Genomic DNA, 17,898 nt, shown 5'->3' on the forward strand with positions numbered 1-17,898 from the left:
TCGGGCTTACCCGGGCCGGGCACGGCGTGTGCTTTATGACCCGGGCCCGGGCCGGGCTAGGGTTTTTTGACGCGGGCCTGGGCCGGGCTCGGGCTTTCTGGTGGTGTGCATGTAACGTGCAGCCAGTTATTCCCGGGCGTCTCAACTCTGAAAAACATTAATTTTCGGTCTCGGGCCGGGTTCGGGCCGGTTTCGAGTCGGGCTTGGGCCGGGCTCGGGCCTAAGGTAAAAGGGTGGCAGGCCGGGCCGGGCGGTTAACGTAGATCATTTCCGGGCCCGGGCCGGGCCCGGGTCTCGCCATAAGAGTTCTGATGGGGCTCGGGCGGGCAGCCCAACGTATAAACGGGCCCGGGCCGGGCCCGGGCTGAAAAAATCGGCCCGTGCAGTGCTCTAATATAGGGTATGTGGATTATTGTAAAATATGCTTAGATGAAAAGTTTATTCATGTACAGTGTTTCAGAACATTAAACTAGTGAACATTGCAAACAGTTAACTGAAGTGCATTAGTTGCTGAAATGTGAATAAAGTGAACTCTTAAACGTGGTGAACAGTGCATCTATTGAATTGTGCGGGACAGTGTGGTGTGGTGTCGTGCATCAAGACGTCACACGAACCAGCACCAATGTCACTACGAAGAGTCACAGTCACCACCTGAAGCCCCCCCACAGATCTGGAGCAAGCAGTTTTTTAAAGCAAAAAAAAACTTCAAAACAAGGGCCCATGTCATGACTGGGATGCCGGCGACAAACAAGAACGACGCAGAGGAAGATCGCGGAGCGTTCGACACAGCGCGAGCGCTCGAGGCACGCGAACCGACGTGTAATCCGCCAGGGACAAGCAACGAAGCAGCATTATCGACATGGCTCTTGGACTGGAAGGTCGCTTCGTCAGCTATGCTCTGACGACGGGAGTGCGGAGAGCCCGGCCACGAAGCTCGTGACGCTGGCAAGGTGCAGGCGTGGCTGTAGACCTCGGAGACGTCCGGGCGCAGCTCCTGGGACCGGCTGCTGCAGCTCAAGTGGGTTCCGGTCCTCTTCGCAAGAATCCCACTTTCTCGGCCCAGCCAGATCGACCGACCATCACCGGGTCGCCACGCAGATCGACAGAGGGCGAAGAACACTTCGTTAAGCCTAACCAGGGTATTGACACGTCAGCGGTGGCTACTGGGGCACCAGCCACGTACTCGGTCAGGTCGACGGAACCGCGAGTCGTCGGCACTTACGGCAGCAGCGACACTCCCAACAAACACGACGTGGACTCGACGAGAGGAACTTCAAACCGACGGTCCGTAAGAACCCACATTTCTGCATTGTCGGAGTATAGTACTCACAGTTAGGCCGAGTCTAGGGTAGCCAGACTTTGATGTGAGTCAGCGCTAGGACGAACTTAGAGACATTAAGACGGAGTTAGGCTCCCAAACCGAGACAGAGTATTTGTTGGTAGTTTTGTATTTATTTTGAGTTTCGTATTTAGTATTGAGTGATCATTTTGGTTGAGTTATGGCTTTTGTTTTGTGTGCTTTATGCTGTTCCCGATCCTGCTCATATTAAATACTTGTTTGCTGTGCTGCCAGTCGTATTTCTTCTTCACCGAGGGTAACGCCTGCGTGCAACCCTTCTGCTCCAAAGTAGAGGTGACACCAGGGCCTGGAGGTAGCTTCGTAAGCGGTGCCATGATGGAGGCAAAGTTCCGGGCAAAGCGACGAAAATACGAGCATAATCCCACAAAGCTGCGCAGTTCTTTTACGGTAGTCGGCTTAGGAAACTCCGCAACTGCGCGAAGTTTGTCAGGATCAGGAAGAATGCCGTGTTTTGAGACTACATGACCCTGTATGGTGAGGTGGTGACCCCCAGAAGTGGCACTTCTTCAGGTTGAGCTGAAGGCTTGCCTTGGTAAGGCACTGGAGAATCGTGCGCAGGCGGACGAGATGTGTAGCTAAGTCGCGGGCGAACACCACGACGTCATCTAGATAGCACAGGCTGATCTGCCATTTTATACCGCGTAAAATGCTGTCCGTCATTCGCTCGAATGTTGCAGTCGCATTGCAAAGGCCAAATTGCATGACTGTGAATTCGTACAGGCCATCTGCTGTGACGAACGCGGTCTCTGGACGGTCATACTCGGCTATCGGGACTTGCCAACAACCCGAATGCAAGTCGAGCGAAGAAAAGAATTCGGCGCCTTGTAGACAATCAAGGGCGTCCTCTATGTTGGGAAGAGGGCAAACATCTTTTCTAGTAATTTTGTTGAGACACCGGCAGTCTACACGAAACCTAATGGAACCGTCTTTTTTCTTGACCAGCACAACCGGGGATGACAAAGGGCTACAGGAAGGCTTGATGACTCCACGTTGAAGCATGTCGTTAAGTTGCTCCGTAATTATACGACGCTCCGCTGGTGATACACGGTAGGGGCGCTGGCGCAAAGGAGTGTTGGTTCCGGTGTCAATTTTGTGAACAACGGTGTTCGTTCGACCCAATGATGCTTGAGGGAAGTCAAAAAAACTTCTGAATTTGTTGAGAAGCATCAGAAGCTGAGCCCATTGATCCGGATCGAGGTTACTGTAGATGGAAGGGGAAAATACGTCCAAGGACACGTACGAGGATGCAGGGTGAGGTGTCAGCCCGTTCAGCTCAGGCTTCGGACTGGGCTCGAAGGAAGTGATAGGCACGTTAACATCATCGTCGATGTGACTGAACGTGGCCAAGCGTCTCATTACGGCGCAACGTGAGAGGCCATGAGGTAGCCTTGGAAATAAGTATTCTGGAGGCATCCTGGTGAAGTGCTAGGACGGCAAATGGCAGCGACGCATGGTGGCGGTGACTGAATACGTCAGACGTCGTGAACAGAACTGTAGTTTCAGTAAGGACAGCACAATAAACAGGAACAAGGACGGCACTGAGAGGGGGAAGGTCCGTGTCAGCAGCCACAACAAGCTTGTCAAAACCAGGCACGGGCATATGGGCAGAAGGCACATCGCCAAATACAGACAGTTACACGTGAGTGTGAGCGCGGTCTATAACAGTGTGATGGCGTGACACGAAATCCCACCCAAGGATCATATCATGTGAACACGAAGTCAGCACAATAAACTCAATGTTGTACAGTACGTCGCCAATGACGACTTTAGCCGTGCATGCTGCAATCGCATGGATTCGCTGTGCGCTTGCAGTACTGATGGAAAAGGCTGTAGGTGGCATTGTCACTTTACAAAGAGAACGGCAAAGTTTCTGACTAATTACGGATACTGTGGCATCAGTATCGACGAGTTCAAGAGTTCGAACACCTTCAAAAAACTTCGACAACATTGGCGGGGGACAAGCGAGGGCTTAACCAGCGTCAACAGCTCGCGATCTGCGCTCGCACCTCTAGCCAAGACAGTGTCCGACTGCTATGTGCGTTGCTTCATTCCCACTACACTATGTCATCATTGATACGAAGTTTGTCATGAACTAGTCTTATCATATTCCCCTTTACCTTTGTCCGACTTTGCGCTTTTCCAAAGCAGTTTACCCTTTCGAAGTGTTTCAGCGCAATATTCGTTTTGTATATCGTGACGATAAACATGGACTGCACAAGTAATCATGAGTGACCATGGCACGACTGAGTCCAAAGAGGACTAAGTGCAGATGATGGTGAGCGGAGGCGTTGCACGCGAGGAGAGCGCGATCGGTGGTTCGATTTGGGCGGGGCCGACAAACTCATGCGGGCCAGTGCGATCTGAAATAACGAGTCCCGGTTGCGACCAAGGCGGCTACCGGTCCGCTTAGGCGCCTGTCCCTGAGTTCCGGCAGGACCAACCAGTGCACCAGCGGCTACCTCGGGCACCTGTCTGGAGACTCGGCGGAACCAGGGAGTTACTCCGGCGGCTGACCGTCCGCCTTGGTACCCATGCCAGCTGTCCCGCCTGAGAGCTGCTCACGAGACCGAGCAGTACTGCAGTCTGCGTGGCCGCCAGCCAACGGCGCTGGCAGAAACCAGCGGAGCTTGTCGCCAACGTGCCTTCCATGTCTCTCGAGCCCACAGTGGTAGGTGTCCCTCCTCAGTGCCAGGGCGCGGGCTGCTCCACAAGCTAACACGCCCGCACACTGTATAGGTACCGTGAGTGCACCGCCGGCAGACTGCGCTTGGGATAGTCGTCTTTCAGGTGAAAACGGACACACGCAAGACAGCGAACTCTACCGCTTATACACGGTCGGTCACAATAGGGTAACGAAGCCTGCACTTTATTTGCTTAAGCATTTTCTGTGTTTTTGATTTTCTGTGTGTGTAAATGCCACATGAGGTCAGACATGCAGTTGATCAAGGAATGTCAGTTCACCATGTTCCTTATGCAGGGTCCTGAGCCCCTGTACCCACGAACCTATCACAATATACGAGTATATTCGTGTGCCTTTCAACTTACGAGGGCTGCGCTGTGCTTCTTTTTCTCTGTAATCTTGCAAATGTAATATACCTAATAGGCTTGCCTGATGCAGGTTTTCCGATACACTAAATGCCGCCAACAGATGTGCAGTGTACGCCTACCTGGTCGTGAACCAGCTTTTTAATAACTTCGTTGGGAAAAGCTGGCTTCTATTCATTAAGTTTGCTCGGTATGCCAAATACACCAAGATTCGAACGTCTACTTCGAATTTCGAGATCAACTTGCTTGGCATTTGTTGACTTTGGAGTCTCCTGTACTGCAGCAATAGCTGTTCGCACATCTTCTGTAACCGTAACACATTGCTCAACCGACTGTGTCTTTCATTCGAGGTTTCAAAGCAGGTGTTCATAGTTTCATAACTTTGTTTCAGTATTTTCTAAGCAACCCTTGAGGTGGATAATGCCAGCTAGCCCTATGGCTTGTGGGCGTTCCATAAACTTCTTAAATATTTCTTCCAACGATGGTCCAGGGATTTCTGCGATGTCAGCTTACAGAACTAGCTTGCAAGAGTAAAAGCATTGATACCCATTGAACAAGCACTTGGGAAGCAGGGCAGAAGTACTGTAAACCTATCGTAACTATGGACTGCACAGCTGTAACTAACTGGTACAACGAAGATAAATCGCATGTTTAGGGATCTTTGCCTATCATCATCGCCATGTCCTCTAAAAAGTTCAGCGGAAACCTTCGCTCTTGTGGCGGTAGTGCCCGGTAACATCACCAAGCCCTGTTTTATTCCACTGGACTGGAACATTCCTGACAGTCATGCAGGTTGTCGCCGATGTGTCATGGTCGGTGAACTTTGCACCCCGCTGATTAGCGCGAGCAGGGTCTGTATAACTAAGATAAATCGCATGGTTAGCGATATTTGCCGATCATCCTGCTTGTGTCCCCCGGAAAATTCCCGCTGAAAGCTGCGGTTTTAGAGCGTTGGGCTTCGGTGACGTCACGAAGCCAGAATGGTCCATTGGACTTAATCACTCATGATGGTGATGAAAGGGCCTAGAAGGTGGTTTATATCAAGCGCCATGGTAGGCGAACTTTTTGCGATGTTGATTGCACCTCGCTCAAGTGCGCGAGCAGGGCCTCTACAACAAGTATAGAAACCGCATGGTTAGACATCTATGCCGTTCACCATCGCCGTGCCTGGTGCTATGCCTGCTACGCTTTCCTACGCCTGCAGGGACAATATGCTTGAGGGAGCGGGTGTGGTGACTGTTCTTATTTTGGAAACGAGGAGGTCTGCCTCTAACGTGGTTATGTACAAAGCAGGGAATCCGCGGCCCCCAATGCATGTGACACGCGTGCTCTTCATACGTGCGATAATAGCGTCACTGCTCGGATCTGCGAAATGTAAAAATACTTACCATATCGTAGCGCCTGACGTACACAGCGTCGGAGAAGTTCGCCTTAATAAAATGTGCTCCCCCTCTGGCGTTTTCGTATACAGTCTCGGAGGTGTCGTCAAAGCTAGTGCTCACAATGTACGCCGTGGGTGACAGGCGTATATTATAGTAGAGAACGGAGTTGACCGGCAAAGAACTGGTGCTGAACTTCATTGTCTTTTTTTCTTTATTGCTTTCATTAAGTAATGACATCGAGTTTCTGCAATAAAGGAGAAATGTGGTCTGTTGTAAGGCATTTCTTCACTTTTATTACAGGTATTGTTGTTCAGGTTAGTAACAATGCCATAATGCAACATTTGGTTGAAATGTGACAATATCTTGAGAAAGCGGCTTGTTAAACAAGGAAATATGGCAACATCAAATATCGCCACGTCAAATTGCTTGGGAAGTGCATTTACACTATAATATACAGCTGAAGAGCAAAAAATCAGGCAAGTTTGCACTCGGTCGCGCAAAGCTTAAGGCCCGTTTATAGTCCGACGTTTCCGGCGCGCGGGCCAGCGTCGTTTGCGGCCGCTCACGCTACGCCGGTTACGCTGCGCCAGCCGAAACGCTATCTCCTCTATACTCCGACGCGCACGCCGTTGGCTGTTATCTTCGGAGCATGCGCAGAACGATCCCAAGCCCGCGCACCGCTTTAAACCATCGGCGAAGCGGCGTGGGCACCTTTATTTCTTCGCGCGAAATGCATCGTGGGTCGGTGCAGTCGACGCGACCAACGCGCGAATGGGTCAGGAGTAAATTCGGCGCCGGGAACGTCGGGGTGCGCCGAAGCCGCCGGTTACGTTGGCTGCGCCAGTGCGCCCGACTATAGAGGGGGTCGTTTTCGCCAACGTGACGTAGCGTGCGTTACGTCACGTTGGCGAAAACGCCATCAAGTTGGCGTTGGCCTCACGTTACGTCGGACTATTAACGGCTTAGGCAAAGCGAAGCTTACTGGCTGCTACTGCTAGGTATGAACTTGGTTGCTGCTAGGTCTTAACTTCGTTTAACTTAACTACGCATGTAGGAAGGTATGCTCGAGCGATCATTTTCGGAGGTACCGTCTGTTTCGCTACATTTCGCGTGACTAGCACTGGACGCGTGGGCGCGTATGAGCGACAGCGCTCATGCCATGCCACAAACGCGGGCAGTCTAACGAAGTTTGGTACAGTGCCAAGAACGCTGTCGCTTGCCGACGCCCAACGCGTTGGCGATATTTCGCGTGACTAGCGCTGGACGCGTGGGCGCCTACGAGCGACAGCGTTCCTGGCATGCCACAAACGCAGGCAGGCTAACCAAGGTTCGCGCAATGCCAAGAACGCTGCAGCTTGCCGACGCCGAACGCGTTGGAGGCTAGCCACTCGATATCAATAGGCCAGCTTCGCTGTGCCTTGAGCTTTGCGCGGCCTAGTGCAAATTTTCGCATTTTTTCCTGGCTCAGCGCGCCGCGGAGAGAAGAGAGGCCTGGGTCGGAAAGGCAGGGAGCTGGCGAGGAGTAGACCACGTGGTAATGCACGGGGTCTCCTCCTTCTCTTCATCAATGCACGCGGTCTCCTCCTCCTCTTCATCCGGGTTTCCATGGCTACCACGGCTACGCACCACAAATTACGGCTGGCGTAAACAGCTTCGCTATTAAAATATTCTGCAGAGATACCTAAGACTGTCTGCGTGTGGGAATGCGAAAACATTATAGTCTCTTTGTTTAAATGTTTTGAATCACGCACTAGGCACGCCTTTAGTCAGCCACAACTGTGGGACCGCCGTGGCATCGGGAAAGCGGCCTCGTCTAGCACCCCGGTTTTGATTCCCACGCAGACCGAAATGTACCGAAATTTCTTTCCAAAGACTGTAAGTTACTTTGTTCACACGAACCTCTCTAAGCACTATGACGTCCATCCGAGAATTTTTGACGTGTCTTACTGTTTGCGCAGTCGTACATTTTTGGGGATCATCGCAAGGTTACGCCGCCGACGATGACGCGGCATTTTTGCATAATAGGGTATGGAATTATTTCGCATTAAAATATAATAAATACACATTATAACAGACAGTAGCTGCCCCTCGCATTGCAGAAAAGTGTTTCAGAAAAACATTTGGTGAGAAATTATACCCATTTATGGGATTATTGACCTTGTCGCTACACCGTTTAGTCTATCCCCCTCAAATGAAAGGAAAAGAAAAAGGATGTGGGGGGTGAGCCCGCACCACACGAAGGTACAACGGGCGTGAAACCAATGAAAATATAAATGAAACGGGACTGTCTTCACCGGCAGCCGAAAAGAAATTTATATAGAACGCCGATTGGATAAAGGAAAATAAATCGGAGGCCAAGCCAGCACTCTAAATTACGATTGATAATGGTAAAAAATTGGGAATCATGGTGAGGAGAATTGAAAGACTGTTCGAAGTGACCGAATCTCAGGCTCCCTTTAATTAGGATGTTTACTTTCGGCAGAGACTCGCAGTTATCGCGAGGAAGTTCATTCAAACAAAATGGGAAAGAGTTGAAGTGCGCTGGGCTCCGAGCAGCGTGAGGTTGGAGCTGTGGCACTCCCGGTGTGCCGGTGCGTCGCAGGACCGCAAGGTGGCACCGAGGCGCCGAGCCCGCAGACATACGGGCTACGTGCCCTGTGGTCTGTCATCCTGCAGAGCGATGGCTGAACCCAATTAGTCAGCATGGTTAGGCCCGGGAAGGCAAACGAAAGAATAGATGCGAGGCAGAATGAAGGGGTGCGGGAAGAGAAAGATGAGAAGGACGAGAAGGCGTGACACCATGCTTGTTAGTTTAGTTAATAAGCAAGTATCTACAAGTTTATAGGGACGATAAAACTACTATTTTCACTTCTTATTGCTGTCTACTATTTTGGTATCGCAATCGATGCTCGACATTTTGGGTGAAACTGCGACTTTTTTTAAAACTTAAAATGCCTGTTTCGCTTGGTTGGTTTCAACACACTTCTTCAATGCATCCTTTTTAATTACTTGGGTTACTTTCTAATGGGCGAAAGTTGGCCGAAATGGCGCCTCTCACCACTTGATCATAGAGTGTTGCAAATCGTCCTTCCTTGTATCATTGCACAATCTTTACTCGTGCAGCCTTCAGGTGTGAAACTCTCCAAGATAGATGGATGTGAGACATTCCCTTGCGATATTTAGGCAATATTTCTGCGCTCTCCAGGACTCATTTCTTATCCTCGCTTTCAGCCTTGGCCCTGGCAACCGTGTTTCGAGCGAAGACGAGCAGTTCGGCATGGTCTTTTCGGAGGGTAAGCAGAACTTTGACACTTGCTTGTGGGCTTCCCTTGCTTCTGCTGGTAACATCAAGTTACCAACAGTCTGGTTGGTGGGGCCACGTTCAGGTGGTTCCTTCTGAAGAGCAGCCGGGAAGGTGTGTGCCAGAAAGTCAGGTGATTGGTTGGCATACTGGAGTTCTAGGTGCAACTTTAGATGGTGTCGTTCCGCAAGTGTCTCTAGAACGCATGTTGTAAGTCCCTGAGCACACAAACCTGTCGCAGATATTCAGCTCGGAGAATGCGGCAAAAACTGAGCTGCGGGACGACAACGAGATTTCGATTCTTAAATTATGACAATGGTATAACGACGACATGATCACACGATGACGACGACTGTATGAAGACGATGAAGTGTCGACGAAGGTATTACGACAACCGCATGAAGAAATGAGATTGACGATGATGACACAACCAAGATGGCTTGACGACGACTGCATGACAACAGTGGCATCATCACGATAGAGTGACAACGATATGACAACGCTATGATATGATTACGATATAATGAAGAACAAGGATTGACATCGGTGTATCGACGAAGGTATGACAACGACGACATATAAGGATAATATGATGTCGAAGATGCAAAAATGACGACGGAATGACCGCGACGGCGTCCCGACGACGGCATGACAACAAACGCATGACTGTGCAGTGACTACACTGACATGACAGCGGCATGAGGACAGTCGGTGACGAGGAGTGCATAATGAGAATGGCGTGGCAATGACTGTATCAGGATACCTGTATAACGATGGTGGCGTGATGAAAACGGTGTTGTATTCTGCCTTGTTTCGGTTTCGAATTAATCCGGACCACCGGCGCCCCGCCGCGCCTAATCTTGTAATCAGGGTTCGCGCTGACCCCTTCCCGCTCTCCGAAAAAACTGAGTCGTCGTTTGGCCCCATAAGGGAGAAGTCGTGTCTTTTCTCTGCCGCGCTCAGCGCCCCAGCAGTTAGGCCTCACCACCTAGGTCTGGCGTCCCGCCGCCTCACCTTGCAAGGCCAGATACCACATCTGGGCTACCAGGTAAACCATTTTGTCTACAACTTGCTCTGCCCTCCTGTCACTGCTCTACTTCTGCTTACTTCTGCTGCCAGTATGGACACGACGCAGGGTGCGTCTACTTCTCCTTTGTCAACTGCTTCAACCACATCGTTCTCTTCTCCACCACCGCGGTTTCTGCCTATCCCAGGAACACTTGCTTTATCTTGGCTCACATGGAAACGCTTGTTCCACACTTTTATGGAGGCAGCCGGAGAGGAAGAAAGCTGTACTGCTGTCGAATTTGGGTTTCCAGGGTCAGCGTCTCTGGTACGACTTTACGCCGCAAGTGGACCCCGCTACGTTACAGTTCCAAGATGTCATCCGCTTGTTTGACAAGAACTACGAAGACAGCACAAACAGCCTCGTCCATCGCATTATCTTCAGAGAGCGACGAGAGCAGCCAGGAGAGTCTTTCCAAGAATTCGTGACTTCGCTTCACGCTTGGCTCCAGCCGACGCGTTCGGCGTTTGGCACGACGAATCGCTCCGCGAACAAATTCTGCAAGGAGTCGCGTCAACAAGAATCTGTGAGGTGCTTCTCTACGAGAGACCATTGTTGACGCTCAAGAAAGTGGAAGAAATTGGACGAAGCGTCGAACAAGTTCACAATGAACTTCAAGTTTTCACCGGGTCTACAGTACAGCGTGTTACTTCTCCGCGGCAAGATGGCGGCGCCAGCCGTCGCCTTCCTCACCCGGGTGCTTAAGATGGCGGTCCTCGCCGAGCTGCTTCCTCGACCAGACGAGTCCAAGATGGCGCCCGACGACATGGCGGGAAGTCCCGATCTGGGGAAGCCTGCCAACAAGGCACTCGGCAAGAATTTTCCAAGCCCAGTCAAGACGCCAGTGTCCATTGCTACCGGTGTTAATCAACTCACTACATATTATTCGATCCAAGCTGTCCAGCTACGTGCGTGCAAAGAAGTGGGACATTATGCATTAGTTTGCCGTTCACGGAACCGAACGCATCGCGCATCTCCAGCAAAAGCTCAGCTCGTTTCTTCTTCTGCTGAAACAGATTTGGAAAGTATAGGTGCTTCAGTGCTGACAGTAGAAGCACCACATGTCCGTCCGGCAACAATCTTCGCCGGAGTTCTCATCGGGAATCATTCAATCAAGCTTCTTGTGAATACTTGAGCTACTGTGTCGCTGATGAACAGCGCCACGTACGAGGAACATTTCAAGGTCTTCCCATTATCTCTTTGAGGTCTCCGACTCAAGAACTATTCCCTGCCAGAAATCTTGCATTCAGGACACTTTTCTGTGGTTGTAAAATATCGCAATAATTTTCAGTTTTGACATTTCACGTCACCGACGAAGGCACTTCTCTTCTGGGCCTTGACGCGATACAAGCCTTCGGCATCGACATTCATCGATCTTTCCTTTCGTGTCAACAAGTGACCGAAACGCCGGCTGTTCCAAAAATCGTCCCCGTCTCGACCGCAACACGCTCCAGCCGAATTCACTCATCTGTTCTTAGGCCAATTAGGACTTGTGAAGGGCTTCATCCATGACATTTGTCTACGACCCTCAGTTCATCCAGCTTCAACGTAACTACGTCCGCTACCTCAGGTTCTCCGGAGGTGAGCAAGTCTCCGCCAACTGCATCCTCTCGAATCAGCTTATATCATCGAACGAGTGTCAGCGTCCGAGTGGATCTCTCCACTCGTCATGGTTCAGAAAAAGGACAATACCATTCGACTCTGCGTCGGTCTTCGAGAACCACACAATGCGATCGTCGTCAAAGTCTTTCCTTTTCCCAGGACTGAGTAACTTTTGAATCGACTGGCTGATGCTACTGTGTTCAGTAAGTTTGACTTACAGTCCGCTTATCATCAGCTTGTATTATCTGAGAAAAGCCGTGAGCTTACCACATTTATTTACCATGAGAGTCTTTTTCGGTTTGCGCCATCCGCTTTTCAGCAGATCTTGTCATCTGTGTTTTTTTAAAAAGACTGTCCAGGTACATTGTTACCTTGACGATGTGCTTGTTTGGGGTCATACACAACATGACCACGATAGCAACTTGCATAATGTCCTTTCTAATTTGAGCAATGCAGGAATGCAGTTGAATCACTAGTGTGCGTTCAGTGTTACTGAAATAACTTTCCTTGGCCATACGATTTCCGCACACGGCATTTTGCCGATGGAAAATAATAGCAAGGCTATTGTAGAGGCTCCAGAGCTAATTGACAAGAAGGCTTTGCACTAATTTCTGTGCCTTACGGGATATCATGCAAAAATTTATTCCGCAGTATGCTGACATCGTAGAACCTCTAAGGAAACTTCTAAGGCAAGGACAAGCTTTTGCCTGGGGCCAGGATACTGAATACAGCTTTCACTATATTAAGGAAGTATTGCTTCGCGTCCAGTACTCCGTATATTTCAACCGCATATACCCATTGTTGTTACTGCTGATGCTTCTGAATTTGGTTTGGGAGCCGTCCATCAACAGGGGAAATGCAGAAATGAGTTATTTACAATGGCTTTTTGGACGTTAGGTGGCGTCGAGGAGTGCAGAGGCACTCACATAGTGCTTCGCAGTTCCATGTTTTAGGGGCGAAGCTCCTTATAGCGGCACCCGTTCGTCCCCGTCGTCGTAGTAGTAGTGCGTAACCAGTCTGAGAAAAATGAGAAAAAAAAATTCCGAAGTTGTGTCCGTAGCGCGGAATCGAACCAGGGACCCCTCGCTTCCGAGCGCGCGGAGTTAGCCCACTACGCCACGAAGCGGACATGGACACACGCACCACGATGGCAATAAATACCAAACATTAACGAAAGGCCACGTTTCTAGCGCGTTTCTAACGCGTTTGTGCTAGCGCGTTACGGCCCGTGTAAGAAGCTGGTGTAAGACGCTGTGGCCTCTCCGCCTTACCTTCAACGCGTTTCGAACGCGCTGCCCAAAGCGGTGGCAAGTCAAGTTCAAGTCGAGGAGCATTTATGAATACGGGGGGTATACTCTCAGCAGTCATGTGATGGCGTCGGCAAACGCGGTGCACGTTCCGGCATGTGCAAATGGCTGCGTAAGACGCTGTGGCCGCTCCCCCTTACTAGAGAGTACTGCACGTTTCTAACGCGTTTGTGCTAGCGTCCCCTTAAGCGGGAGATCCGATGATTCCCTCCGGAGCTTTGCCCACTCATCATCATTCACCCCGTGGATATGCTGTGATTTTTTTGGTGTGTTCCGCCTAAACACCCAGGAAACGTCGACTCCATTTGACTCGTGAAGTCACCCGGAATCTGTGGACACCAGTTTTGTGACCCGGGAGCCGTTACATACACCGCCACATCAGAAGAAGCCCTCCACTACGTGGCAGCCGCGCCAAGCCTATCGATAGGTAGGAGACGCTGGCAGCTGCGCCGGTGGTGCCGGCAATGCAGACGATGGCCGAGGCGTCTGCGCTCGACACAAAGAACGCCGACGGGCGTTCCTCTGCTACGATGGAAGAGGACATGGACCTTACCGGACATCAAGCCAACGACAAATCACTGTGAAACTATTGAAAGAACCACCACCGAGGACGACTGGCACACCGTCCTCACTTTGCGGCAAAGAAAACAACAAGCGAGAGAGAAGAAACAGGGACTAAGAAGGCCCGAAGAACGAAAACCACAGGAAAACCCACTGCGAACTCAAAGGAAAAGGAAGGGGATCAAATACCCACCGTTTCCGAAAGACGACTTCAAGATAGTGATTCGACCCCACCAGGGCTTACCACTACGATCAATCACCACCCCGGAGATGGCTGCGGCAGTCTCATCCGCCTGCCAACACACGGTAACAGGTGAGCACTTTCTGTTATGGATAAAGTCGGGATCGAACATAGTTATCATATCAACCTCGGAACAAGAAGTGGCAGAGCGAATTCGTCGCATAACCACGCTCACACTAAATGGTCGCAAACATGCCGTAAACGTTTACGCGGCGACTGGCGAAGTAGGCCTCAGGGGAGTCGTGCCCGTGATACGAGCTAGCACACCCACTGAAACGCTCATGGCCAACTTGCGGGTGAGAACGTAAGGGGTGGAAATAATACATGCATGCATGATGGGGGAAACGAAGAGTGCAGTGATCACCTTCTGTGGCCCGACTCTCCCGCGCTTTGTGTATTACTGCTGAGGAGAACTAGCCTGCCACCCGTATAGATCAACGGTAAAAAAACACGGAAACGGGGAAACCCAAGCCCCGGAGGCCGCGATCCCAAGGTTTTGTTAACTACTGACACGGAGACAAATTTTGAGAGCTCCTATGATAGCTAAACAAAACACACGCAGTCAGGAGAATCTTGAACTGTGGCAGTGGAACTGCTGTTCCCTGCACAACAAAGAAGCTGCACTGACACAATTCGTAGAAGCAGCGGCAATTGCACCAGATCTTATATGCTTGCAAGAAGCAGGCAAACCGAAACGCTCAATAAGAGGATACACACTGCGCAAAAACACCGATCACACGGGTACGGCAATAGTGGCTAGGAAGGATCTCGACGTGAGCGTGGAAACCATACCAGGGATTCAAATACCACATCAAATAGCCACGGTATGGCCGGTAAAGCGAGGTCGCCCGAAGAACATCGTAGCAAATGTATACAGCTCGCCACTAGACCACAAGGCGGACTTCACACCAATTATCTTACACATCCTGAACACCGCGAAACAAGGAGATAGACTAGCATTGCTAGGGGATTTCAACGCCTGGCACACGGAGTGGGGTTACAGAAGGGACACGGCCAGAGGTACCAGCCTACTGAAGGCAACTCAGACTCACGATCTGATCCTCGTCACGGAGCCTGACTCGCCTACCAGACTGGGAAATAGCGTGTCAAGAAGTACGGCCCCTGACCTCACTTTCGTAAGCGATGAACGAGGAGTCACTTGGACTAACCTAGACGATACATTGGGGAGTGACCATTAGATTCTCAGTGTCTCCATTCAAACGGCAAAAATAAAACATCCGATCGGCACGGCACGTCTGACACACTGGAAGAAATTTAGGGAATGCCAAACTGGAGGCCCCGAAATTCAACACGATACGAGATTTCACTGGGTATATACAGGAGGCGGCGGAACAAGCCACCAGAAATTTTCAAACTACACAGACAAACCCAGTGGTCGACAACCATCTAAGCCACCTTTGGGAAGCAAGAAGAAGACTCACCAAAAGATGGAAGGAACAGCGGCACAACCGAAAGCTTAGAGAGCGCATAGCACAACGCACGGAGGCAGCCAATGCGTACTCTCAAGAGCTGTGCACTACAAACTGGAGGAATTTCTGCGACTCTCTCCGCGGCAATCTAAGCACGAAGAAAACGTGGGCAATCCTTCGCAGTATGCTCACCCTTGCAATCACGCGGAGAGAAACAACGCTCACCCTCAGGCGCATAGCTAACAACTACGCAGGCTCAGACGAGGAGCTACTGAACGAGCTCCAAAACACGTACGTGGGAGATAGGGTGACCCCAACCACCACACGAAGTTATACGGGACCGGCTAACCCCACCCTTGACGAACGGATATCGTCTGCAGAAGTATACCGTGCAGCGCTGTCCTTCAAGACGAACACGGCGCCCGGACCGGATCGTACCACAAACGCCATAATCAGAAGCCTGGGATAGAGCACTGCACGGGCTCGGGCTTACCTGAAAGCCCGGGCCCGGCCCGGCCCATGGGCCGGGCCGGACCGGGTAGGCGTGTTTTTTCACGGGCTCGGGCCGGGCTCGGGCACGGTGTGTGCTTTTTGACCCGGGCCCGGGACGGGCTCGGGTTTTTTGACGCGGGCCCGGCCCGGGCTCGGGCTTTCTGCGAGTTATTCTCGGGCTTCTCAACTCTGAAAAACATGTATTTTTCGGTCTCGGGCCGGGTTCGGGCCGGGTTCGAGTCGGGCTCGGGCCGGGCTCTGGCTTAAGGTAAAGGGGTGGCGGGCCGGGCCGGGCGGGTAACGTAGATTATTTCCGGGTCCGGGCCGGGCCCGGGTCTCGCCATAAAAGTTTTGATCGGGCTCGGGCGGGCCGCCCAATGTAAAAACGGGCCCGGGCCGGGCCCGGGCCGCAAAAATCGGCCCGTTCAGTGCTCTAGCCTGGGCACCGAATCTTTAGAGGAACTAAGGCAGCTCTTTAACGACACGGTTTGGAACATAGGAGGGTCCATACCATCTGAATGGAAAGAAGCTGAGAGCATTTTAATACCTAAGCCGGGGAAACCAAAATCGCTACAGAACCTCCGACCAATCTCTTTAACCCCCTGCCTTGGCAAACTTTACGAAAAAGTCATCCAAACACGGCTTGGGAGATACTTAGATGGCAACGAACTCCTACCAAATTCGATGTACGGTTTCCGACATGGGGTTTCCACGCAGGACGTCTTCCTTCTACTTCGGGACGAGGTTGTCTTGGACCTGCAGAAGGCCTTTGGCAACATATCACATGGCGCGATACTCACCGGCCTACAAGAGGTTGGCTGTGGGGAGAGGATCTATAGTTACGTGCGCAATTTTTTCAAATACAGAACGGCGTCCATAGGGCTGGGTCACCTACGATCCGACACGATTAACATGGCCAACAAGGACATTCCACAGGGCTCTATACTCTCCCCACTACTTTTCAACATAGGGATGAGGAAATTGGCTCTAGCGTTGGAGGAAGACCCGGAACTTGGAGTAGCTATCTTCGCGGATGACGTCACCCTTTGGGCGACTAAGGGGTGCTACGGGCACAGACAAGACACGCTACAAAGAGCGATCAACACAATTGACGAACACGCGAGGAGGGCAGGCATGAGATGTGCACCGGAAAAATCAGAATTTAAACAAATCAGACCTAAAAACACCCAGCAGACACGCTCCCCCATCCTCAATCTGGAGATCAACGGAAGCCAGGTCAAACAAGTGCAGGATCTCACGGTGCTAGGCATGCTAATTCAGGAAACGGGCAGCGTATCTTCAACGCTAAACAAACTCAAACACACATCCAGGAACGTATCGAGACTCATAAGAAGAATCGCCCGCAGTAAGGACGGCATGAGGGAGGACGACACCAGGAGACTAGTAGAAGCCTTCGTCATCAGCCGCATTACGTACGCTCTGCCATACCAGCTTTCACGGAGATGTGAAGCAGAGCAGGCCAACGTACTCATGCGCACTGCCTACAAAGCTGCACGGGGCCTCCCTCCCTGACTGCACTGGCACAGAGCGTCTAGAGAGTCTGGGTATTTAGAATACGTACGATGAACACGCCGCAGCAGTTTTGATCGCGCAGAGAGAGAGAGACTCAACTCGACAAGCCAAGGTAGAGCTTTACTACAGAGACTTCACTACTCCTCAGCAGCCCAATTTGCGGGGAGGAGACGCACCGAATACCCAGACAAGACAGGGAATGCATACACCCAATACCCAAGAACATGCACCCCATGTTTCACGCCGGCCGAAGACGAGCGAAAGCGGTGGCACTCGAACGGTTACGGAACGACCCAAACACTCACTACACAGACGCAACTCCCTACCCCTCGAGGCTGAGAGCATTTGCTGCGGTCGTCACTAGAGGGAACCAAGCAATCACGTCGGCTACGATCCGTACCAAGAGCACGGCCGTGGCCGAAGCGACGGCCATAGCACTAGCCATACGAGCGGCAGAGGGCAAGAGGCAATCTGCACACGTTCTCACGGATTCGCAAGAAGCTTGCCGACTGTTTCTCAGGGGCGTCCTCCCTCGGAGCGTCCTAAGCATACTAGGAAACAACTTTCGAGAAGACCAC

General features: G+C 51.3%; 1 protein-coding gene across 1 annotated transcript in view; it reads right to left on the reverse strand.

The window, feature by feature from the left end:
* Positions 1-3,857: 3,857 nt before the first annotated feature.
* Positions 3,858-17,898, reverse strand: part of LOC125939818 (uncharacterized) — a 151,213-nt gene continuing 137,172 nt past the window's right edge. Inside the window, exons 5-6 of the mRNA XM_049655269.1 lie at positions 5,794-6,031; positions 3,858-4,121 (exon numbers count right to left, since the gene is read on the reverse strand). Coding sequence (XP_049511226.1) covers positions 3,858-4,121; positions 5,794-6,031 — 502 coding nt within the window. The remainder of the gene's footprint in view (positions 4,122-5,793; positions 6,032-17,898) is intronic.

This window comes from Dermacentor silvarum, chromosome 9 (assembly GCF_013339745.2).
Source record: "Dermacentor silvarum isolate Dsil-2018 chromosome 9, BIME_Dsil_1.4, whole genome shotgun sequence".
NCBI classification, from domain to species: Eukaryota; Metazoa; Arthropoda; class Arachnida; order Ixodida; family Ixodidae; genus Dermacentor; species Dermacentor silvarum.